The 26,659-nt window shown below is 29.0% G+C and overlaps 1 protein-coding gene across 1 annotated transcript in view; it reads right to left on the bottom strand.

Moving 5' to 3' along the window:
* Window positions 1–635: 635 nt before the first annotated feature.
* The window catches only part of LOC107447340 (solute carrier family 2, facilitated glucose transporter member 1), a 62,622-nt gene continuing 36,598 nt past the window's right edge, over window positions 636–26,659 (bottom strand). The window contains exons 2-11 of the mRNA XM_016062217.4: window positions 24,169–24,267; window positions 20,994–21,279; window positions 19,106–19,276; window positions 16,388–16,495; window positions 15,545–15,633; window positions 12,792–12,890; window positions 10,235–10,447; window positions 8,248–8,323; window positions 4,787–4,914; window positions 636–2,291 (exon numbers count right to left, since the gene is read on the bottom strand). Of these exons, the coding sequence (XP_015917703.1) occupies window positions 2,148–2,291; window positions 4,787–4,914; window positions 8,248–8,323; window positions 10,235–10,447; window positions 12,792–12,890; window positions 15,545–15,633; window positions 16,388–16,495; window positions 19,106–19,276; window positions 20,994–21,279; window positions 24,169–24,267 (1,413 nt within the window). The 3' untranslated portion in view covers window positions 636–2,147. The remainder of the gene's footprint in view (window positions 2,292–4,786; window positions 4,915–8,247; window positions 8,324–10,234; window positions 10,448–12,791; window positions 12,891–15,544; window positions 15,634–16,387; window positions 16,496–19,105; window positions 19,277–20,993; window positions 21,280–24,168; window positions 24,268–26,659) is intronic.

Genomic DNA, 26,659 nt, shown 5'->3' with positions numbered 1-26,659 from the left:
GAAAACAAAAGCTGTACAACAATGTCTAGAAAATAACAGTAATCAAACATATAACTTTCAACTATAGATATTTTTTCCAAACATCTCTTTTTTTTACTTGACTGAAATTGTATTAAGTCTCCAGCACACACAGTCACTCTGAAGAAGTTGTAATATTGCATTTTATCCATTTTGTCATGCTAACCATTCAAACTGATGCGTCACAAATACAGTTAATATCTTTTCTTTGGCTTAACGTTTTTCACTAATTACCAAAAGGCATATTCATCTTGCATGGCTTCAGAAGAGTGACACTTTCAAGCTCATGATTATCAATATAAATTTTTATAAATAACGAACACATAATTTTTACTAAAATGTAATGGAGTAATAAGATTTCTATTTAAATTGTTTTAATAAAAATAATTGTTAAAAGTTTTCCTAATTAATTAAAATTTATTTTAAAAGCTATAAAATTTTATCTAAAACTTAAAAGAGCCATGATAAAATTTGAAAGATTTTTCTTTAAGTCTCGAGTAATAGATATTTTATTTTTATAACAGTATTTTAAAAACAAAAACTTATTTCCAGGAGTTATAATTGGGCTTCATCTGTATACATGAATCTAGAGTGTATAAAAATATATATCCTTTTCCTTTCTTTTTCTTTTTAAATATAGTTCTGGCATATTTGAAACATTTTTATATGTTTCTCTTAAGATATGTTTTTGCTATGGGTATCTGTATGAACTTATATTAATAATTTATGTTGTGTATAGCTAAGAAAGTGACGGTTATTAGATTTTTGTTAATTGATCATTATAAAGAAATTAAATGAAAAAAAAAATCAGTTTTTTTTTTACTTAACTTTTTATTATTATCATAATACTTGATTTCTTCGGATTAGGAAAAATCTTCTGATATTATTTGATATTTTGTCCTAACACTAGTGTTGGATAAGGTAAACAGTACGTTCGTGAACACTAAAATGCCTAAAAGAAACTCAAACTGTGACTGTGTGTGCCTTAGAAATGACATTGATTCATGAGTTTTCACCAGGAATGCAATCGTCAATTTCTTAGAACACATTTTAAGGTATTATCATCTAAATACTACTGCTCTTTAACCAAACCACATATCCAAACACAACTTTCATGTGCCTCCTAAAACGCACTTTTCTTATTAGTCAATATATTTGGCCACATCTCGAAAATAAAATTTCTTCTCATTTGAAAGATCTGTGTTCAACTTCTTTGGAAGATGACATATTTTCTGCCCAAACGCAGCACATGGTCATTAACTCTAAGAAAGGCAAATTGCTCATATTTTTCATGACACTTGAGAACACTTTATATTAATTTTGATGCTCTCAAAATTTTCACTTTCGATATAAATAAATATGAGCTTTAATCTCTTAAGTCCCCATAATGGGAAACAAATGATGATTAAAAATTGTCAGCAGTTGTGGCATATCAGTATAATCTTGTGGACGAACACAACTTGCAGTGTCTTAATCTGTCATCCCTCATAAATCACGTGATTCAACTAAAATTATAATTTTCAATTTTTATTTTGAAAATATAAATCTACACGTTTAGGGAATGAAAGAGTTCAGTTTTGAGTAATTCTATTTGACTTCAAATTCATTAAAGTATCTTCAAAATAATACATATTTAATAAATTAAACAGATTAATTTAATTTAAAATTATTTTGCTATAAAGCTAAATAAATATTATTTTATAATAGTCGGGTAAATTAAAATACTCTCCGCTTTATAAAAATAAAAACTAACAATTAAGTTTATTGACTCAACATTGATTTTTATATAAGTATGCAACGAACATGTTACACATTTCACATCACGTTACACAATTTTTATCCACATATATTTTCAAGAGTTTTACAACAATAACAGTGAGTTATTTTACTTGAATTTTAATGAACTAATGGATAATGAGTATCACGAATTAAAAGTAAGTATAATGTGTCTTACTTTAACACAGTAGATAAAACTTGTGAGATATAAGTTAAAGTGAAACATTTGTTTGGATCAGCATTTGAATGCCAATCTCAGTCACTATGAATACATACAGTAATATCTAATATGACATTGATAGATTTAATTTGAATATACTCTCTATGTGACTGCTACATTGTTTGCAGAATTCTCACTGATAAGCCTTTTGTCGGAAGATAGCAGTTATTTCTTCAACTGTTTTGTTTTTCGTTTCAGGAACATATTTATATGTAAACATCCAGAACATAGCCAAGAGAGCCGTAAATATTAAGAAGGTGTACACGCCCATCACATTCTGTAATAAACAACACAATTAGATTTTTTTTAATGAAATGATTGAAAAAATTATAGTTGTAAAAAAGAATGTTTTTAAATTCTTTATTGAAATAAATTGAAAAAAATGTGCATTACATTCATTTATGAGGAAATGTGTATTAAAATTTCTAAAAAAATATTAACATCATGATATAAAAGCGTGCAATTATTTTATTTTTCTGTATTAATGCTAACTCAATTGAAAAAAAAAAAAGCAAATTTTTGGCTTAAATATCTCTGAAACGATTATTTTCTATTTAATCGATAATCTTTTAACATGCAATTTAAATATTTCAATTTGCTTAAAGAGTATATTTCAATAACATAATTACAATTACATAATTAAAAATAAAACTTTTCTATCAAAGATATGTTTAATTGTAACGTTAAGCATAATGTTGTAATATTGTTGCATTTCATAAAATAGTGACGTAAGACGTTTCTTGCAACCGACTTTTCTAAGCTAAATATGATACCATATCAAAAAATTCTAAATTTCTAGTACAGATATCCTGCAACCAATTATTATTTTATTTTTATTTTAGTTAGGGTATATCTTGTAATGTGCAGTTTAATATAAATATTTCTTATGATCCTGAGATTATATGTTTTGCAGTTACATAAGCGTAAAAACTTATTTTTTCTGAAATGTGAAATTAAGTACCATATTGGAAAGGGTTCACATATTCTAAAAAATATTGACCAACTGTTATACTACGCATCCAACTTTTCTATAATAATGCTAATTATATAAGGAAAAAGTATAAATTTTTGCCACAAATATCTCGGAACGCATTTTTTTTTTTAAATTAAAATACAATATAATATTTTTATGGGTGGTTTAATTATTTTGAAAGCGTAGATTATATAGGTGAATCCAATGGTCGGAAAAACTACATTCTTTTTGTATTTTACTGCAACTACTTTTTTACAAATGTAGTTAACTACAACCAGTGGCATAGTTTTTTTTTTTGGGGGGGGGGGTTGATATATATATATATTAGAAGGAACAGATGACCCCCCTTGAACTTACATAAAAATAGTTTTTTTAAATGTAGTGACTGCAAACTAATTTGGAATTTACTTTAACTTCTTCACTACTTTAATGAGACAAACTTTGCTGGAGAACTTAATTTACACGAATGTTCAAAGTGGTTTTGATTAAGAAATTGGCTTGCATTAAATATAAGAGAATAATTAAGTTCAAGTTTACATGAACCAGTTTGTTATCCCGAAACATATTTTTCGAATTTGTTCATTTAACCTACAACTTTTATGCTTTTTTCGTGAGAGAATATTTATTTTAAGAAATGCGAAATTATCAAATGCTTACAATTTTTTAATTGTTTAATGCTCTATTATTTCCTCTAAGAAATTAAGTAAAACAAGTTTCTTTCCTTTGAAATAACATCTACGTTTCACAGTGTGCATTCACATGTGGATGTGTGACTAAAGTGATAGTCTATTTTTTATAATGGCTAGTTTAAATATTACTTATAGGTGATTTTAAATACGTAATTTCTGTTAACGCTTCAGTGGCAGCCACAGGAAGATTTTCGTTGCATCCATTGATAGACCCACGAAGATTAGATCCCATCAAATTCGAAAAATTAGTTGCGTTAGAACCCTGTTTCTTTTCTAAATTAACGTTAAAAGTAGTTGCCAGAAATCGCTACAATTACTGTTAAGATCTAAGAGAAACAGTTATTGTTCATTAAAATTACTTTAATTTACGAAATTAACTCTTAACAATTTTTTAAATATTGAAAAAAAAATTTACAGCTACTTTTTTAGATTTTATTATTAAATAATTATTTCATTACGTATTAAAAGTGAGCAATTTTTGTTTCACATGTAATAGTAAAAATTCTTAAACAACTGGAGTGTGTACTATGAAGTTCGCACTCCAGTTTACAGTGACAGCAATGCTTGAATTTTCATTGAAGATATTCTTCATACTTTTTTTTCTTTATTTTGCATTAAATAAAGTCAAAATAAATAAGAAATATAATTTTAGCATTTCTACAATTTATAAATATGAAATACAGTATGAAACACCTGTGTCTGTTTTTGCGTTAAAGGTAAAATCTTCAAAACATGGCTTTCTGCCAAACAATAATTTTTCAAATTTCCACTTATTTACAGTTATTTAGATCTAAGAGAAACAGTTATTCGTCATTGAAATTTCTTTAATTTTTAAAATCAATTATTGTTAAATTTTTGAATCCGAATAAAAAAAAAAAATTTTTTTTAAAGCACTTCTTTCGGATTGTATATTTTAGTACGCATTTAATTCCGATAATCTGACAGATTGTTTTATCTATTAGACTGTTTTCTATAATTAATAAATATCAAAATATATAGTTGCTTTTAATTATATCGTCAAAAAGAAGATATATAAAAGGGAAACTGGTGACCCATCTGCATCAAAGGGTTAAAACATTAATTAGGACAAGTAGAAAATTTTTGTTTTACCTGTAATGGTAAAAATCCTAAACCAACTATGAAATTCGCACTCCAGTTTACAGTGACAGCAATGCTTGTCGCGATGGGTCGTGCTCCTTGTCCGAATAATTCAGTCACCAGGAACCATGGAATGGAACCTAAAATTCGAAGATGAAAAACAGATTATATTGCCCCATAAAGAAGCATAAAAAAGTATATTTTGAAATAAAATAATGTAGAGTATAAATGTACGGTGAGCAAAATAAAAAATGGAAGACATTAACAATTCTTGATCTAGCAAACAGATTATTACAATCTACTAAATCTACTAAATTATTTCAATCTACTAAACAGAAAATTACAATCTACTTACAATGTACTAAAATGCCTTAATGGTCTGATTTACTAACCTTAAATATGTTAAAATATTTTTTCAAGCAATAATTTGAGTTACGAAATCAGACAGATAAACTTAATTTCTCTGAATAAACATGCCTTTTATTGTTGTTGACAAATTTAAATTCTTGATCCTCAAAATATGGTCTCAATAATATCAATTTCTCTTTTTCAAGATGAATAGAATAAAAAAGTCAGTTCAAAAGATATTTTGACTGTCTTTAAGAATAAGTAAAGAAATACAATGAATAATTTATAAGTATTTACTTTTTAGGAAGATCTTTATAGACATGTGAAAAAATGATTTGATGATTTTACATAGTTCCAAAGATATGGTGAAATACGCAAAATGGGAAATTAACATTAAGGATTCCAAGAATTTTGCAGCTTTCAAGCCTGAACTATTGAGACCATTTTTTTCAAATTGCAACTGCCCTCTATTCTTTGAAGGTCAAGAATCCAAAATCGTTGAGGACAGGCACTTTTATATAAAGATAGTACTTTCTTGTGTCTGACTTAACTAAACTATTGTCTATAGAAATATTTCGGCAAATTCAAACCTCTAAGTTAGTATATTAGAGTGTGATTTAAAATTAGTATTGACAGTAGACTCGAATTTCGAAAATCAATTTTTTTTCTTAGCAGTTATATGAAATTCAATTTTAGCATTGATGGTTTTAGTAAGGGAAAGATAATAGTTTTCGAGCTTTCTTCGTAATCTATTGTAAAGCACTTACGTTTTTTTCTTCGTTTTTCTTTTGCATTTTTCAAATCAAATTTTTCACAATTGTGTTGCCAACAAACTAACAGTCTACAGTTTTTTTGTGTGCATCTCCAAATAGCATGGTGAATGTATGCAACTTGGTTCATATCATTTCTGATAAATGATAACGGAATGCAAAACCAAAGTCAGTCAAAAGTGCTGGGTTTTTGATTTTATTTGCTTACCCGTTTTTGATCAATTCAGCTTACAAAAAATGTATCAGATATCGCAATTCGCAAAATTACCAAACTCAAAAATTTGTAAACTATTGCACTGGGAGACGAATTTTTTGTTGCATTTATACAAATACATAATCTTGCCTAATTCGGGTGTGAGGTTTTCAAATCTAAAATTAGTTGGGCTCCTAAACCTATGTATTTTTTTTTCAAAAAGATAATTTTAGTCCATTTTTGTTGAAATGCACAAATTTAAAAAGGTTATATAAAGCATAGAGTACCATAAATATTGTTACAAACTTCTAGGAGAGTCAGGACACATCATCAGAATTAAAAATTACATAAGAACCCATACCCCGATATGTCGTTGTACGTGGCAAGGGGCGCTTCCCTATAATGACCTGTTCGAAGAAACAGTTCATAATAGCAAAGAGTTCTTAGCGGCATAGGACGATATTTTCGGACAGGGTTTCCTGTGTAATTTTAATCCTAATGATGTGTCTTAACTCCCTCGAAAGTTTGTTGCATTTATGCAACTTTGTGATATAGATAACGTTTTTAAACTTGCATATTTCAACAAAAAATAGATTAATAAAAAATCTGCTGCTTGGAGAATGAAATCGATTACAAATTTGAAGTCACCGATACTAATATCTCATGCAGCAGGTAAAAAATTATTCCACTGTCTCTTTTCAATACTTTTTATAAGAAAAGATTAAGCAAAGATTTTGGCAATGTTATTTTAAACTGAAAGAAATTTTTAATCAGAACCTTTGAGTTTTCATAAGTGTATAGGTTTAAAAAGAGTACAGAATTGTTAAAAATTGCAATCAGGGTTTAAGAGAATAGAAGGGCTGGTTCACTCCTTTGAAGAAACTCTCGCCGCGCCAATCCTCCGATTTTCTCTAGTGACGTCACTTTGGCGCAAAGCTCGCCCTTTTACTTCAAGAACAGAGCGTTCGGCCTTACTAGCTCTAACTAATATTGGAGCATTTTTTTGTGACATATTCTAAGACATTTGTTATTTTCTATAATGACTTTCCTCAGTTTTTGCCGTGAATTTACAAAATTTTAAAACTATTAACGAAATGCCAGTTTGCACGATTGCAACTTGCAAAAATTCTGATAGAAAAACAAAAGGAAAAAATATAATTTTCCACGTGTTCCCTAAAGTAAATGAACAACTATGTAAAGAATGGATTCCGAAATGACACAGTTAATATAAAACAGCAATACGTTTTTTCTATCGTTAAGAACTTTTATAAAAATTTGTTATCTAAACAGAAACCGCCTCGTTACTTCAAAAAGAAAGGCATGTGAAAAAAATTAAAAAAATGGATAAAGTCAAAGAAAATTAAAACGTAAGTAAAAAGTATAAATAAAATATATAGTGTACAGTTGAAATTCTCCTAATTTCATAACTTATTTTTTTAATGTAGTTATTCTAAATATTTATGATTCTTTTAAAAATTAAATTTAAATATCTATAAATTATATGATCTTAAATTTAAATATCTATAAACAATTGTAAAATTTCTAATGTCACTATGAACCTAAATTATTATTTTGTTTCAGTAATTAGCGTTTAAGGTTGATGTTTCCTAATGATTAAGTATGAACAAATTGCTATTAACGGCATATCCAAACCGGGGATTCTAAATTTAGCTCAACTTATTGTTATAAAAGAATATGTAGATAAAAAAGTGTCGATATATGCTTTCATTTTTCTTAATAATTAAAGTTAAAACTGAGCTTTTTAAAATAAAGTATTTATAGTGTCATTTTCGCCAACTAGTAAAATATTTTTATTAGTTTAAAATGGTATTTTTTTAATATAATGGCCAAGAAAGTTTTTTTTAAACTATGTTTATGAATAGAAATAATGTGTTAATTACGTAAAGTTTGAAAGCCAATAACCAGAAAAAGACCAGAGAAAGATGCAAAGTTATCATAATATCTTTGCGTGCGATCTTCCGAGATCTGTGGACGCAGTGACGTCATGAGGAGGGAAATCGTAGCTTCAGCTCTAAGAGCGGAGTGAACTAGCCCTTCTATTGTCTTTAGCCCTGATTGCAATGGTAATCAAATTGAAAAAGCTTTTTACTGATCACAATTTTTGTTTAAGTCAATTATGAACTAATTAGAGAGCAACTCACCAGGTCCAATGGCAAACATTATCACAAATGTTATCACACAAATGATGCTGACATATGATAGCCATGGTGCGGATTTCTGAAGAAAAAAAATCGATTTAAATAATATCAATTAAAAGCAACTATAAAACCCAGATATTATTCATGTAAGGTGCTTTTTGTTTTATGGTAATTTAGTTATTCTTAACAGAATATTTAATTTTCAAAAAATAACATATTTTGTAAATAAAAGGGGCTCTGCAATTATTGTCTTCAATAAATATTATTTTTAGATTATATAGTAAAAAAATACAGGCATCAAGGTTCACAAATTATTATTAAAATGAGGACGTGAATCCGACATATGACCATAAATGATGGCAAGATTAAAAACATCAAAATCTCTCCGATTGCCAAAGGCATGGCAAACAAGGATAGGTATTCTTTGGCCAAGGCCAAAGGAAACTGCGGCGAGGTGTGAAAGGTGCTTATTAGAAACTAGAGATGGGGAGTTTCTTTTAAAATCAGTTACTGATGCAGCTGATTATCAGTTACATTTAGATCTTACAGTAGAAGGGGTTAAGAATTAAGTAATGTAGTAAAAGCTTGTTATAGCGCAGCGATAATTCATAACAGCAGATGGTATTGCCATCATAGCGAGCTTGTTTTTATAACACTTTCATCGTAGCAATAGCACGCCTTTGTCCCCCCCCCCTCTGCGTTAAGAGTTTCCCCGCAGCGCTAAAATTGAAACAAAACACGAATTCCTTTAAAACTTGTTTGTAAATTCGCACTGGGCACGCTGCAATAATATAGAAAAATCGCATGTAGAGTACGAGCTATCTCGTCTTTCGCGCACAGAGAATATTCTTGGAAGACGAGTTATTTCGCCCGTTGAGTTGAAAGAGATAATCAAGCATTTAACATTAAAATAGTAATAAAAGAGACTCAAGTGTTAAAGCGTGTATCAGCTTTTGATGTCATTTATAACATTGAATATTGATTTCAGTTGTAATTAGTCATGATGTGTAGTAAGATTTCTGGTCATCATAAAGAGGATCCTTCTGAAGTGGGAGACAGGATTCTTAAAAAATAGCTGAAAAACCTAACTTTCGTAAGGGCGAAGATAACGTGGCCGATGGTTGCTAACAAAAGTTTGCTTTATGTACATAAAGAAAATAAAAATAAATGATGTTCGCTTTTGCTTTTCTATATTGATAGCAGATACATAAATTTTTTTTTCCATTTTGTTCTTTTTCATGTAACATTGCTCACTAAAAGAACAGAATAATGTGTTTCCTAAAAAGAAAGAAATTCGAAATAGCGGAAAGAAGCGAAATCGAATAGTGGATCCCGAGCGAACGGTGACTCGGAACTGGTCGGTAAAAACAACTCAAATCGAATACCTATTCATTCATCACGATTAGCTAAAAGCAGGATCGTGCTTTTTGCTAATCGTGAGTTTGATCCAGGTAGTCGAATAAACAACGTGTGTGTGTGTTGGCATCAAGTTGCATATCAAATCTGTCGTAGTTGAATGGAAGTTTGGAGAGAAGTGTACCAGTTCAGGCTGGCCGACCGGTCTGCGTAAGGGGCAGGGAACTGTCCTTGCATCTGAAAGGTCCTGGGTTCGAATCCCGGGCAAGGCATGGATGTTTCTTTCTTTCTCTGTGTGCTCTATGTCCTCTCTCCTTTGTGGGTGCGAATGTGTGAATGTGACCCGCCCTATAAACGGGTTGTGGTTGTGTGAATGGCGTGGCAGAAGTCGAATTCCTGGTCATAGATGGCGCCACCGAAAAACAGGAACAATCGCACCCCCACTGTCTAAACAGGCATACGACAAAAAAAAGATAAATGCCTTAATATGGGACTAGGGGCTTGGCTATGGTTTGGTGATGTATTATTGTAAAATTACTTGAGGATGAGTTTTTTTTTTATTCCTGTTTAATTTTTTATTTTCTGTCTATCATAGTTTTTTTCCTTGTGTTACATGGAATAGAATTGAACTTACCTGAAAAGCTAAACATATGGTTAAGAGAATAGTCATGACCATCATGCCCGCTAATCCAGTCAGGAGAAGAGTTCGTCTTCCGGCTCGTTCTATTAGAACAAGAGATACGATAGTCATGACTACATTAATGCTGCCCATTCCTAATGTGGCATTCAAAGCTTTTTCCGCTGTTAATCCGGCACTTAGAAATATGTCGGTCGAGAAAAATATGGCCTATAAAATATTTAAAAGCAATGCTTAATTAGTGCTTATGTTATCGCTAATGCTCGAAAACAATTTAAATGCAGATTACAAGAATAAGAGATTTGCTCCATCAAAGTGCGGAATGAAGTACTTTTCACACTTAACCTTGATAATGTGCACATTAACGACTTCAATATCGTTAAAGTTCAAAATTTTGTTTTTCTCATTCTATCAACACTGAGAAAAAGGCAAAGTCAAAATTACCAGAATATGTTAAAATTTACCGTGTTACTGACTCTAATGGAATACCATAGAGCTTTGGTTATGACTTTGGTGAAATGAGCAATAAAATATGGTTTTATAATTTGCGATAAAATTCGACATATGTGGTAAAATTTGTTAATTTTAACATGATACATTGGAGCATGACATAAAAACCGTATATTTGGTAAAACTTTTTTTTCAGTTTTGTATTTTTTATAAAATGTATGGTAATAAGAACTATAATTATGAAAATCAGAATTTCTGGTAAACCGTTTCTATATGAAAGGAAAAATTATCATGTATGAATGGTTTAAATACCGTATATTTTGGTTTTATTAACCAGAATTGTCTTTTATTTTCTTTTTTATGAGAAATGTCATTACGATACAGTATGATAATTTTACCAGAACATCTTACCCCCGTGAATTCATTTAATGACTGTTTTGACTTGGTTCTTTAGACATTGAAAAGTGAATAAATGGCATTATTTTAATTTCCTTAATTGTAATAATATTTTATACCGTTTAATTCTTGATATTTTAGTTTTTAAATTAATTGATGATTGATTCTATCATCTACTTTGTTGTTTGCTTGATGTTAGTAACTTGATTTTTAGATAGCTAAAAATAATTATAAATTAAATAATTATAATAAAAAATATTTAGTTTTTTTAGTTGTAGTAATAATTTAAACCATTTTATTCTTTATAATTTTGGTTTTAAATTAATTAATGATTGATTTTATCATCTACTTTGTTGATTGTTTGATGGTAGTAACTTGATTTTATAGATAGCGAAAAATAATTATAAATTAAATAATTATAACTTAAGTAATTATAATTAAATAATATTTTGTTTTCTTAATTGTAGTAATGATATAAACCATTTTATTCCTGATATTATAGTTTTTAAATTAATTGATGATTGATTCTATCATCTACTTTGTTGGTTGTTTGATGGTAGTTACTTGATATTTTAGTTAGCGAAAAATCTATAACATTACGTTATTTTAAGCGCGCAGAAACGTTGCCGTTGTTCCAGCGATATGATTTTATTTTCAGTATATGACTGCTTAATGTGCAGATTATCTATGTAGTTTATAGATTACCTTAGTAATTTGAGAAATTTAGCGTATCACTCTAGTTGATCTGCACATTAGCTAGATTATATACAGGATAACTGATATTCTACATTTTAACGGTAATACTTATAACTATTAAGCAATAAAATATTTTCAACCATTCTTCCGTATGCATGAAGCTAACGATTCTGATTTGACTGTAAAGCATACTAAATTAATGTATTAAATGAAACATCAGTTTTGTTTTAGGCAGAAAATACAAATGAAATAATTAATAACGAATGATTATTAAATTGTAGAAAAGAGAGGGGAAACTGATCCATCAGAAGCAATTTAAACAATTTTAAATAAAAATAAACAAATGGACACTTATTATTTAATTTGACTTTTTATTTTCATAAATATAAACCACAAATGTTGTGAGGAATATTATATACCTATGTATTTAGAAATAACAAAAAATTCAGACATTTAAATATATGAAATCCTTTGGTCGAAATAGTTCAAATAGTGATAGTTTAAAAATACGACTTTTTCGAAGTTTTATTGATCATAGGCTGTTTAACTTATTTCAATCAAAATTTGTATTTATCATTTAAAATTAGAATGCTTGAAATAATGTAAAAATGTATAATTAAAAAGTTCTTGATCGCTATAAAATTGAATAAGAAATAATATTAAAAAATATATTTTTTGTTTCATTGAATGTATAAGTTTTAGATTTGTGTGCAAAATTCTATTCAAAGACACAATAAAAATGTGCAAAAAAGTCTAACTAAACTATTTGAATCCGTTTTTTTTAAAATTTTGTTCCTCAAAAAAAAGTTCTGTTCATTTTAAAAGAAAGTATGTTTATTTCCCAGTTTCATAAATTAAAATCTCTACTACTTAATTAGCAAAGTTTAGATTACCTTATGAACTATTAAGATTGTATGTTAGTGCGACCATTAGATAAAAAAAATTATTCACGCTTTTGTTATTGTTTATTCATTTATAACTTAAAAACAGGAGTAAAAAAATAATTACTTACTGCATTGATACCTGAAAATTGTTGAGCCAGCATTACCATGACAGAAATGAGAAGTGGAGTCCGCAGAACGGGATTGTGCCACATTTCATGAAGAGTAACCTAAAAAATTTAGAAGTAGTTTTAATACCACATTTTCTACAGATTCATCTTTGTATGACCAAGCTCTATTCCTTTTAACCTAAGCTATCGTGCTTAATAGCACCAATCACTTGAATCTAAGAGATAAAATCAAATTTTATAAGCAAGAATACGTTACAATGGCACTAAATAGTTTATTAGCTTTTAGTTTAAATTTAATACAATATTAAATATTTTATTGCTTCTTTATTTAATTACATAACTTACTTAATTACATAACTTACTTAATTACATAATTTATTTAATTACATAACTTAATAGCATAACATTACATTCATTAATTTTAGTAGAACTATAAAATTATTTTTATCATGTTAATTTAATTATATTTATACACTGAGAAAAAAAAATATGGTAAAATTATCGTACTGTATGGTAAAGACATTTCTTGTAAAAAATATATAATTCTGGTTAACAAAACTAAAATATACGATATTTAAGCCATTTATTTGGTAACTTTTTCGCTCATATGGTGACGCTTTACTAAAAATTCTGGTTTTCAAAATTATAGTTCGTTTTATCACACATTTAGTAAAAAATTCAACACTGAAAAGTAAATTTTATTGAATAAATAGTTTTTATGTCATGTTTTAAGGTATTACGATAAAATTACCAAATTTTATCGCATATTATAAAGTCATACTTTATAATTATTTTTACCAATATTATTACCAAAGTGCTTCTGTAAAAATTACTGAGCTTCTTAGTGTTTCCATAGAGCCAGAAACAGAATAAATTTTACCATATACTGGTAGTTTTGACCATACTTTTGTCCTCAGTGTATTATTATTACTAAATTATGTAAACCAAATTATCTCTTTATTTTAATGTAGGCTTATAAAACTAAATAGAACTAACAAAATTATTTTACATAATAGAATAAGATAATATTTGTAATTCAAATTCTTGTCTGATTGAATTTTCAAATTCTTGTCAGATTCTTGTTTTTTAAAACTGAAATTTATTTTCTTAAAACTAATCCCTTATTTTGTCTGATATTTTTTTGATTAAAGTTTAAAAATTTAAATTGCGAAATGCGTGGCGTGCAATAGTGTTCTGCCAATTTATTATTTATTTTTTATTAGATAATAGTAAATAATAAAATGAAGCTTATTTTTTTTAAACAGCATTGTGTTTTTATCATAATACAGTTTTATATGCATCTTTTAAAAGACTTATAATCTTTTTTAAAAGTTTAATACATAAGAAGCGAAAAACTGAAAAATTTTACAGAAATAAACAGACCGGAGACTTATACTCGTCATGTAGCTACAAGTTTACCTGTAACTATTTATACGAAATAACTATTCTTTTAAAACAAATTCGGTCAATAATCATGGTAAGAAAACAATTGCGTGTGGCATGTTTAAATGGGTATGCATGTAATTTTTGATTTCAATATTAAAAGTATGAAATCTTAGTTGGCTTAATCTAAAACTTAGTTAAGCAAAAAATCTGATCAATATTTCAAAAGTCATGAAAGGGATTCAATATTTGTTTGACAATTGCAGTTACATAAAACAGCAATACTGGTTAAAGACCTCGATATTTAAAGCATACCAGTTTAATCAAAAAATGATTTTATACATTTAAACTATTTTACGTCAATAATGACGTAAAGTGTTTCAGCCTAGTGAAACAGTTGAGGATCGGCTAAGTCTGAGGTCCAAGTCTGAGGTTCCTCCAAGGTCATTCCAACTTTAATCGAGTTGTCCTAAACATGTAAATACGTACAAATAAAATCCCAGATTTTATTTATAATTTAAATGGAATGTTCCAGAATTTTATAAACTATTTCCCGACATCATTTCCAACTATCGATTCCAAACTATCGACATTACTATGCGATCCGTCAACAAGATTCCCTGCAATAAGCCTAACAAAAGACGTCGGCAATTTGCAAAGAGCCCCGGATTTTCAAATTGGCCTATGACTACTTCTACTTCAACTACCTACAACAACTTCATGCTTTTCTAGTATATCCAAGAAGTATGTCATAAATCTATTTGACTTCAAGATTAAATTAAATTCTTTCTACATGATAATATATACACTGAAGAGCCAAAAAAACTGGTATACCTGACTAATATCGTGTAGGACCCCCGCGAGCACGCAGAAGTGCCGCAACACGACGTGGCATGGATTCGATCAATGCGTGAAGTAGTGCTGAAGATAACTGACACCATGAATCCGGCAGGGCTGTCCATAAACCAGTGGGAGTAAGAGGGGGTGAGGATATCTTCGGAACATCACGTTGCGAGGCTCATGTCTGGGGATTTTGGTGGCCAGCGGAAGTGTCTAAATTCAGAAGAGTGCTCTTGGATCCACTCCCAGACATGAACATTATTGAACACATTTGGGATGCCTTGCAACGTGATGTTCAGAAGATATCCCCACCCTCTCTTACTCCCACGGTTTATGGACAGCCCTGCAGGATTCAGGGTGTCAATTATCTCCAGCACTACTTCACGCATTGATCGAATCCATGCCACGTCGTGTTGCGGCACTTCTGCGTGCTCGCGTGGGCCCTACACGGTATTAGTCAGGTATACCAGTTTTTTTTGGCTCTTCAGTGTATTTTTAAAGTTAAAAATGAGCAAAGGAATGATCATTACCTTTGGGACAAGTTTCATGGCTTCGTATTCAGCTCTCATTTCATCCATTTCATCATGAACCTCTATTGTTCCTCGAAGCCAAGTTAAAGCTAAAATTTTATTGCAAAAGGAATGAGAAAATTTTTTTGGTGAGACATTACAACTGAATATAAATGAACATATTGAAATATGTCTGTACAAAAAAAAAAAAGCAAAAAAAAAAAGCTATAAATTGGACCAAACAGTAAGAAATATTGCTTTTGCGAAAATTTGTAAGCTACGGTAAATATTTAAAAATAATATGTGACAAATATGAAATTTAAAAAAAATTTCAAACTGAATAATTGCGAGTAATATTTTTTTAGTAAGTTTTACTATGACAATTTGCATTAGCAATTTTTAAGATAGTTTATATTGTGATTTATTGAAGAAAAATATTAAAGTATTACATTGATGCTCAGTTTTGACCAGAGAATTGATTAGAAACAGGATATAATAAAAATGTTTTTTTTTAAAATTATTATTTCTATTATATATTCTATTATTGACATGTTATACTGTAAAAATTCCGAATCAAATTAAGATGAAAAATACCGGTCCTCAGAATCCCGTTACTTTTACTTTTTACCGTAAAATAAATTTTTTTCCGATTGTAGATAGGAAATTTAATGAGAGAATCTATTTATTACAGTCAGATTATAAACGTAACTTGAGAAAAAATAGTAATAAATAGTTAAGCAGTTTAGAAGAATTTTTAAATAATTAAATAGTTCAGAATAACTTTAGAATGTTTAAACAATTCAGAACACGTAAATAATTTAAATAAATTTGTATTAATTAATTTAATAAAATAAAAAAAAGTACCTTTTTGGGCAGATACATCTCTTCCTTGAGTAATTAAAATATATTTTGGTGATTCTGGACAAAATGGTAGAGTGACCAACATGAATATGGATGGCACTAATGTCATGGCTGAAAAAAAGTACCAAAACATTAACAATTTAGAAATATTCTCCAAAACAATAATGTACATTCATTTACATCAACATCTATTTACATTAATATACAATTATTAATGCATTGATAATAATGAATACAATTATTAATATATAACAATTATTAATACATTGATAATAATGAATACAATTATTAATATATAACAATTATTAATACATTGATAATAATGAATACAATTATTAATATATAACAATTATTAATCCATTGATAATAATGAATACAATTACAGTCAAACCCCGCTATAGTGAACCTTCAAGGGACCGACATTTCGGTTCACTATAACCGGGAGTTCACTATATCCGTTACGCAGGCAATTTTACTAATGGTGCCCAAACTCCTCCCTTTTATTACATTATATTCGTATAAATGACTGAAAAATATTATGTAGTAGCAAAAATGTGCGTCTTGCGCACAAAAAAAATTAGTAATCTTTAGCTGATGAGCAATCCTCAACATCAGATCTGGAAACACTTCCCGACCCTCAGATAATTTTTCATGAATTTCTGTTATTCCGCTTTTTGAACCTGTCAAACCTGCCATTCGAGCACATAAAAGTAGCTTCTATAGATGGTTTTAAAAATCGGTATATGTATTTATTTTGAAGTAGAAATTTCAAAATTATTACAAAAAAAATGGGGGGGAGGGGAATCAGTCGAAGACAGAAAAAAGTTCATTATATCCAGCTTCCTCACTTTTTTGGTTCACTATATTCACTAAAAATAACATTATACGTGTATAGCAAGGCACGGGACCGAGCATTTCGTTCACTATATCCGGGAGTTCACTATAAGCGTGTTCACTATAGCGGGGTTCGCCTGTATTAATATATAACAATTATTAATGCATTGATAATAATGAATACAATTATTAATTTATAACAATTATTAATACATTGAATATGATAGACCGAACATTACATTATAATCTAGTGGATTTTAGAGAAACTTTTTTATGAAAATAAATAAATAAAAGACGATATCCTAAAAAATGTATATGAGGCATTAAAAATATTTTATTGTCTAATTCAGTGGTGGGCAAATGATTTGACGTGGGGATAATTTAATGAAAACAAAGGTTAGCGAAGGCTGGATGAAGCCCTTCGCTAACTTGCTCTTGATATAATTTGCTTCGCTGACTCGCTTGCTAACTTTAAAATGAGTGCATATTGCAGTTAGTAGTTAACTTAGCATTTCAGAAAAGGTATAAATTGTATTATTGGAATAAATATAGAAAAATAAGCACAATAATGGCAGTTTTATTCAATTTATTTATTGAGCTAATTTCATATCACCTGCAGTTTCCAACACCTTTAATTTTAGAAAGAATTCAATGTGATTGATGCACCCGATTACACTGGGCCCATATCCAAGAGGTCGTGGGTTCGATCCTCGACGGCCGAAGACTCCCCGTGCAGTAAATGGTGACTGATGCACGTTAAATCTGTCGAGTCTCAAAGTCCTCCATGTCCCCACAACAAATCAATACCTCTGGGGGTACTGATCCAGGAGTTTCTTTGTCTTCTGGATTGGTTCAAAATTACAAGGCTACGGAGTTGAACGTAAGTAGTCGTAAACCCATGAAATTGGGTCGGCTGTTCAACGACGGTTATGAAATAAAATAAAGTATTTTTTGTCAGGTGTGAGATTGCGTGATGAGATTTTCATCACAGTCAACACAAAACTGCAAAATTGACAAAAAAGGGATTTTAGCAACAATCTCGTTTGTGTACCCGGTTCCCACGCTCACCCCCTCCACTACATTTCTATTCAAACTGAATTTTACTGACTGTCTTAGCGGTCACAAAAGGAAGAAAGAAAAAAAACTGTTAGCGGGCTGGTGTTTGCCCACCCCTGATCTAATTATAGAACGGTATTTAGATTCCTAATTTTATCTTCTAATTCTATTTTATATTGCATTATTATATGCACGTAAATGGGTTATGGCTAGGATGCAAATATATTAGAATTTGCAAACAGAGTACACATTGCGTTATAAAATGACTGAAATTTCAAAGTCATTTCAGAATTTTTGACAAAAATTAAGTCATTAGAATCTATACACATTAAAGGTAGCAAATTAACATGTAAGTGGGAAAAAACAACAAGAGAGGAAAAAAATAACAAAGAAAAACATCATTAAAAACTTATGAATCATTAGTAAAGGTATTAGACAAAAAGTAAACTAAAATAACCAAAAGAAAATAAAAATAAAAAATAAACAAATAACAGTCAATTTATGATTAAAAATACAAGGAGTTAGCTTTTCGTTAGGAAGCACATCCTTCAGTTCAATTTCACCAGGAAAATACACGGTTTTTGGATCATTTAAATTTCACTCTTGTTTTAATTGACCTCAATTCACAAACTTGTATAACGCTTTCCTCCATACTTCAAAATTAATTTGCGATTCTTAATTATATATGAATAATTTTTTTAAATAGGAGCAATGATTATAGAAAATGATTATATAAAGTAATACATCAGAATTATTTTGGAATTTTTTCAGACGTAGTATAATAAAACAAAATTTTAAATAAAAGAAAAAAACTTTTTTAAAAAATTTTACCCAAGAGAAAAGGCCAGTGATCTTCAGTTCCTAAAATTTGTGGCAAGCCTAGGACTTGTGAAACTAAAATAGATATGGTAATTACAAGCTGATACACAGTCCCGACGGCTCCTTTTAAATGGAGTGGAGCTATTTCTGCCAGATACATAGGTGCTAAACCAGCATTTAAACCTGAAATAAAACATTTAGCACATATTTAATTATAAGTTTGTTATTCAAAATATATTGAGTAGACCTGCTAGCGACAAAAACATAAAAAATACGGAAAAATTCGTTTCCTAACAAGATAATTTTGCATGCATTTTTATTTTGCTTTGTGACCGCAAATAGACAGCTAATTAATATGAATCTTTATTGAACTATATTAAGTATTTGTTTTTATAAATTATGTTTTCGGTATTTAAAATGTATAGAATCAAGACCTGTTAGCTGAGACAACCAGAAGAAAATAAGGAAAAATTAGTTTTACAGCACGATAATTTTGCAAGGGATTTGTTTTATTTTATTTCCATAAATAGACAACATATTCCTATTATGGGTATAAAACCCTTTTATTTACTAGATATTATGATATGTATTTACTTATATATTATGATTTAAAACGTATGAAGTACAATGATTCAAGACTTGCTAGCTAAGACAAACTGAAGAAAATACGGAAAATTTGTTTTTTAACATGATAGTTTTGCAAGGATTTTTATTTTTGTTTTAGTATTGCTATATAGTCATTTTGTCATCTTACTTCTTATTGAACAACTTCTTACTCAACTATATTAATATTTAACTTCAAATAAAATCCCTAACGCTATCCAAACACTACAAAAGAGTATTTAAAAATAACAAGTACTTTAAATATCCAATTTTAATTAATCAGAACAAGAAGAAATTTTTTGCAAAGGAAGTGTTATTTTTTCATGATAGAAATTTAGTAAAAAGAAAAATTCTTGCACACTGTGAGTACAATTTATTTATTTCAGTAAATATAAGATCAGTGATAAATTTTAATAATTTTTATACAATAAAAGAAAATACAAAGTAGTATTATCTTCAGTGTTTATGCTAAAATTATTTTGTAATAATAATTAATAGGATCTTAAATTCTCTTCTATTTTTAATTGACGCTGCAACAACAGTAATTTGAAATATTTCTTTATTCAATATGATCACTATTTTTCTGCAAACATTAATTTTAAATATAGATTACAAAATTTGAGCTAGAATTAATTCTATAAAATCTATATAATAATCTAAATCTATTCATCGCAAAACTATATAATATATTTTCATTCGATTAAACTGTACCCTAGACAAGCTCTAGGTTTTTTAGTTCTAAATTATATAGTTATTTCATTTTAAGGTTTATTACACGCGATAAGATGGTTACAATTTAAAATAGAAAATCAAAATATATAAAATTAAGCTATGCTTTGTTTACCGAGAACTGATAGCGAAAGTAAGCAAAGCCAGGCAATACCTTTGAATTGACTCCAAAATTATTACAAGATGACCAGTATGAAAGTAAAAAGAGTTACCAAATCAGTGAAGAACTAACAGATGTTGGCAATGCTGGCGATAAACAGCAAAACTTAATGTTTACTTCCACTATCGATTCTCGCTGAACAGATGTTGACAATGTTGGCGATAAACAGCAAAACTTAATGTTTACTTCCACTATCGATTCTCGCTGAACAGATGTTGACAATGTTGGCGATAAACAGCAAAACTTAATGTTTACTTCCACTATCGATTCTCGCTGAACAAAGTATAATGCAAAACTGAATTATAGAACTCCACCTTTGACGTTCATATTTTTTAATTGCTTTTTCTTTTAAGAAAACTCTTTTCATTAAAGAAGTCAATAATTTTAAAAAATTACCTGATTATTTACCTGAATTGAATCCAATAAAAAAACGTCCAATAATAAGCATTTCATATGAGCCTGCTGATTTTGATGAACCCATAAATATTGCTGCTAAAACAACGAAGACGTTATTTAGTAAGAGACCCCCTTTTCTACCAAACCTTTCAGCTACAAAGGCAGTCATGAGAGCTCCAGCCATGCCGCCCACGCAGAAGATGGATACAAGGATGGAGAAGATGTAAGTAACTGTCGCCTCTCCGGCAAGAGTGTCAAACCTTTCATAATAAGTATCGTTGATGAATTTTTGTATAAGCTAAGGAAAAGAAAAGAAATTTCCCTGGTAAAACAGTGTTAATTATAAAACTTAAGGCATTCATTACATGTCAAAACTACAGAATGAGAACAGTCTTTTTTTAATTACTAAAATCCAGGACCAATGAATATATATATATGATGTTCAATAAGTCTTCATACACTATTTCTATCACAACGTATGCATGAAACAAGAATTCTACTGTCTATTGATTTATTGCTGAAATATTATAGTGTAACAAAAACAAAGCTTTAAATGTATGAGTAAAGCTTTAAAAATTATGTTAAATAAACATGCATGAAATATTCATCATCATCACTGGCACGACAGCCCAGAGTGGGCCTTGGCCTTCTCTAGAACGTTTCTCTATGTCATTCTTCTTGTTGCAAAGTCTTGCCAGTCAGTCATGATTGCTTTAAAATCTGCAGAATATTGTTTTCCATCAAAAAAGAAAAGAATGGAAGGTAGCGATCTTTTTTTCATTGCACGCTGAAGATGAGTTTGTTATTGAGAAACTTTTTGTTATGGAAGAAACTCATAACCTTCAAAATGTTCGATTGTGGTCAGTATCGATTCAAGGTATACCACACGATGAAAAACCGGAATATGGATTTCAAAACCTTCATAATATTGGTTTGAGAACTTTTTCAAAGACCTTCGTTGGTTTTCAATAATAAAGGAGTTATTAATTTGTGCTGAACTTGATAAAAATTGATTCTGGAAGAAATTCATTTGCCTAATCATAAAACTACGGTTGGAGGCGATTATTATTGCTATCGACAAGATGGCTTTATTGCAAATATTGCTAATCATTTGCATTCTAGCTGGATCATCATTGACATTCTAGCTGGATCATCATTGGCATTCAAGCTGGCAGACATTCTAGCTGATTTTCAGCCAGATGCATTCCAGATCTTTGCTGTAAATAACATTAAAATGCTTATAACCACGTCCTGCTTGTTTTAAACTGTCAGGAATTTATGGGATATCGAGGGGGCCATTTAAATATTATGTAAGCACTTAAAAGGGGAAGGTTAGAGATTTATTTATTCTAGGGGGGGTATGAGCAATGCTCACTTAAGATATTAAAATCTCCTCGTTTTTAAAATTTTCTTAAAAAGCAAAATGTTCACAAAAAATTGCACTTGCAAAAATTTCGATCTTGAAATAAAAGTTGAATTTGGGGAAAAATTCCTTCGAAGAGTTTCAAAGGTCACCAGTTTCGAACTCCAAAGGAATTCAAAACACAAAAGATTCCTCAAAAAATACTCCAGTCAAAATTTTAAAAAATAAATTAAAATTTTAACTTTGTTCATAGCAAAGTTAAATTTTTTTAAAATTTAATTTTAATCCTCAAGCTAGATTACTACAGTAAAAGTCAAAGTTAAAGCTAAAACCAGGTGGGGGGGGGGGTTGTTACGTTAGCATGAGAGGGGATTTGTAATTGGCTTATTTTTACTGACAAGGAGGGAGAGGTTTAAAAAATCTGCTTAAAGCTTTTTCTGAGCTTTAAATAGCTTTCCTGCATCAAATAGGTTTTCCTATCATCATCGGAAAACTAGTGCGTAGTAGGGAATTTATAGTACAACTTTAGTCGGGGGGCTTTACGCTTAGTTGCGTTGATAGAAAAAATACACTTGTTGTCGATGCGTGAGGTATTCTAATAGCGTGTATTTCGGCTCAATAAATAGTTTTTCTTTCGTTTTCTCCTTTTAAAAATGCATGAAATATTCATCATCATCATCACCGGTACGACAGCCCAGGGTGGGCCTTGGCCTTCTCTAGAACGCTTCTCTATGTCATTCTTCTTGTTGCAAAGTCTTACCAGTTAGCCATAATTGTTTTTGTGGGGGTGAGCCTTACTGTTAAGATAGGCGTGTTCATCTCGAAGTGGGCGTTTCTGCCAACCTAGGCGTGTTCACATCACGTCCGAAGGTCACCAATGTGGGGGGAGTAGTTATCGACAATGTCAACCTTCATCTATGAAAAGGTACCCCGTCATAGAATCAAGTTAACATGTCTTATATACTAGTGAATTGAAATTGTATTTTTGTAGTGGTAGATACGCTACATTTCGCTACATTTTAAAACCTGCAGAATATTGTTTTCCATAAAAAAAGAAAAGAATGGAAGGTAGCGCTTTTTTATTTTTAAAAGCAAACAGTTAGCTTTTTTTTCACTCAAAAATAAAATTATTTAGTTCCAATAACTTTTAATAAAGTATGTAATTCGTTATAAACATTCATACAAAGGAGCAATTTTCTTTTTTCTTCATCTACTGCTAAATATTATAATATCAGGCTTATCAAATTTGGAGCATGACTTTTGTAATAACATCCACCATTCTCTCCATAATAAACATTACCGAAAATTATGTATTCTATATGCTCCGCATTCATCGTGATTCTGCGCTAACTATTTTAATACTTAAAGCTTAAACTGAGAACACAATTTCAATATGTGTGTTCTTAATTTAGTGTACTGTACAATGTGCAAAAAATAAATAAATAAAAAAATAAAAAAGGACTATCTTGAATAACTTTTGATCTAATGATCGGATCTTCCCATTCTAGGACTCAATCTTAATGGCGTAATTACGTAACAAATTTTTTTTTTTTCGTTATTAAGTTAATTGTTTGTTCATTGAATTAATTCGACACATTAATTTTACAAGAAGAAATAGAAAAATCTTGCCAAAACATATGAAGAAATTGATACGATATTATCTTAATTTACTTTAAGGTACAGCTTTTTAGGCGTTAATTAAATTATTTATTTCAATGAAAAATTCTATTAAAATATTAAAAATTATTCAGCTTTTATGCCTTACTCTCAGAAAACCTATAGAAATATTAGGTATTAATTGAATACTTAATAATTGATTCTTACTAATTGAGGAATATTTGTAACTCCAGTGTTGTACCCATGTTGGAATGATGAACCAAGGGCTGCAGAAGCAATGGCAAACACTAAATGGCTTGTTAGACCCTGTAAAAACAAAGCTATGATTAATTTTCAACTCAATTGCTTTTAATTTTATAAAAAAGCACAACTTGTATGAAAAAATAAATTCAAATGTAATTTACATACAAACAAGATTTTTTTAAAATATTTTTGTTGAGCTTGCTGTACAAATGAAAATAAAAAAGCAATTAAAATGATGTAAGTATTATAACGAATTAACTTTTATAGAGTTTTCGTAGTATTGTAATTTAAGTGAACTGAAATTTGCAAACGATATAAAAGTTTAATTAATTTAATGCTATAAATTTTCTGAGACATTTGCTTCGAAAGACAAAAGCGTTTTTTTTTCTCATTTTCGTTTAAGATAAACACACGCACACTGGTTTGCCTTTATTGATAATCATTATTTTATTCCATTAATTATGATAATCATTATTTTATTCTTTTATTTATGATATTCATTTATTTCAATGAACTTTTAAACTCGTATTTAAACTCAATCTGTTGCGAAACTTTCAAAACTATTTAAAAATTACATCATAATGACTAAAGACGTATTTGGTTACTTATTGAAATATAATGTAGCTATAGTTTGTAAAGAATATCCAACATAAATCTTTCATTTGGAATAATCCCATTCCTTGGTATTTTCATATTTCATAATGTTCTAAGGGAAATTATAAACCGACTTCAGTCTAATCGAAGAAAGTAAAGACTAAAAAAAATTGTATTTTACACAAAACATATTAATTTATCATCAAATTGCTTATTTAATAAACGCAATTGAAATAATTTTTTTAAAAAAAATTTAAGCACCTTTTATTACAATAATAATATTTCATAATAAATAATTTAAAAAAAAATCGAGCCTTATCAGATATGTTTAATTAAATCAGAATCGATAAAAAATAGCATTCATAAAAGCATTTTCATTTATTATTCAGAAAATTTATCTATTTTCATAATTTTGAAAACTTGAATTTTTCTATGAAGAAAATAAAAAAAAGTGCTTCGTATATAATTCCTAAAAAGTAGTTGAAATAATCGATTTTCTTTTAGCTGGAGAGGTGTGTTTGTATTTTGCAATTTTGAATAGCGCGGCAGAACTGCCACAAACGTTACATAACATTTCAATAGATGGCGCCACTACAAATCACTGCACAGACAGTCACTTTCTCCTCTTCCAGACTCCGCATCTTCTCACCCCATCAGCACTCTTGAGCTTCTTTCTCTCTTAACACGAATACTAACATCTTGAAGGTCACGATACTACTCTGCTTCACAATGGCGAGGCCAATGTCACGTGCGGACCATCATTGTCTCACTCGCTTTATTAAGAGGGAAATATTTCGCCCTGTTTATTTTCTATGTAAAACTGTTTATTTTACAGTTAATATGTTGAAACTGTTTATGAGTAAAGAATTCTGTTTTCAAATTTAAATGGTTTGGATTTTTAAGATTATGAGATGAAAGAATTAGAAGAATTAAGATTATGAAATGAAATAAATAAACGGTGGTTATTCATTTGACATAAATTAATTTCTTTCTAGTATAGTCTTTCAAAATTAATAAATTAAAGTATTTCATAGAAGACTCACTACAAATTAAACAAATCAAGAATATTCGAATTGACTAAATTTGTTATGGATAAGACACTTGCTATGAAGAAGTTTCCAATTAAAAATCTATTTTTATCATATTTTAAAAAGTTTTATCTTAGTTAATTACAATATTTTAATTAACTATCTATTTTTAATAAATTGTAGTATTATAAAATATTGTTAATATTATAAAGCGAAATAATATAGAAAACAGAAAAATATGCTAAAATTTCAAAGAGAATAAATATAACAAAATATTTTACCCGCCATAATAAATTACTTCTTAATTTCTCATTAACTAGTTTAACTGCTTTAGAAAATGTTCTCTCTCAAACTGGCAATTAAGGAGTAAAAGGAAAGTTTTGTATCTAGCTTCAGGTTACAAGTAACAAATATCTATTGCTTTTAATAGCTATTAAGAAGTAATGAGTTAAACATAACAGATGTTTTATTTAAATATAATATGTATGTATAACAGGTAAAACAATGATAAAGTGTGCATACCCTTAAAGTGAAAAATAAAATAAACTGTTTAGCTAAAGATAAAACTTTTTTATGGTTAAATTAAGTAATTAAAATAAATGCACTTAGACACTAAACATATATCATATTTTTTGTCATATTAAAAATTAGAAACATTACTTTTCCCGGTTTTTGAATTTCCATTTTTTTTTACTTTTCGCTGAAGATTTGTGAAGAAATTCTGTATACTCATTAAATGATATAACATTAAAAAAAAAACAAGAAATCTATGAATTTTTTAGAGTTTTATAAATATGGCCATGAAGATCAAATTTAATACTAAGCAAAAAATA

Source organism: Parasteatoda tepidariorum, chromosome 11, assembly GCF_982258835.1.
Source record: "Parasteatoda tepidariorum strain Cologne lab strain chromosome 11, Ptep-v5.0, whole genome shotgun sequence".
Lineage (NCBI taxonomy): Eukaryota > Metazoa > Arthropoda > Arachnida > Araneae > Theridiidae > Parasteatoda > Parasteatoda tepidariorum.
The sequence above is the reverse complement of the archived record's forward strand: the minus strand, read 5'-3'. Positions and strand labels throughout refer to the sequence as shown.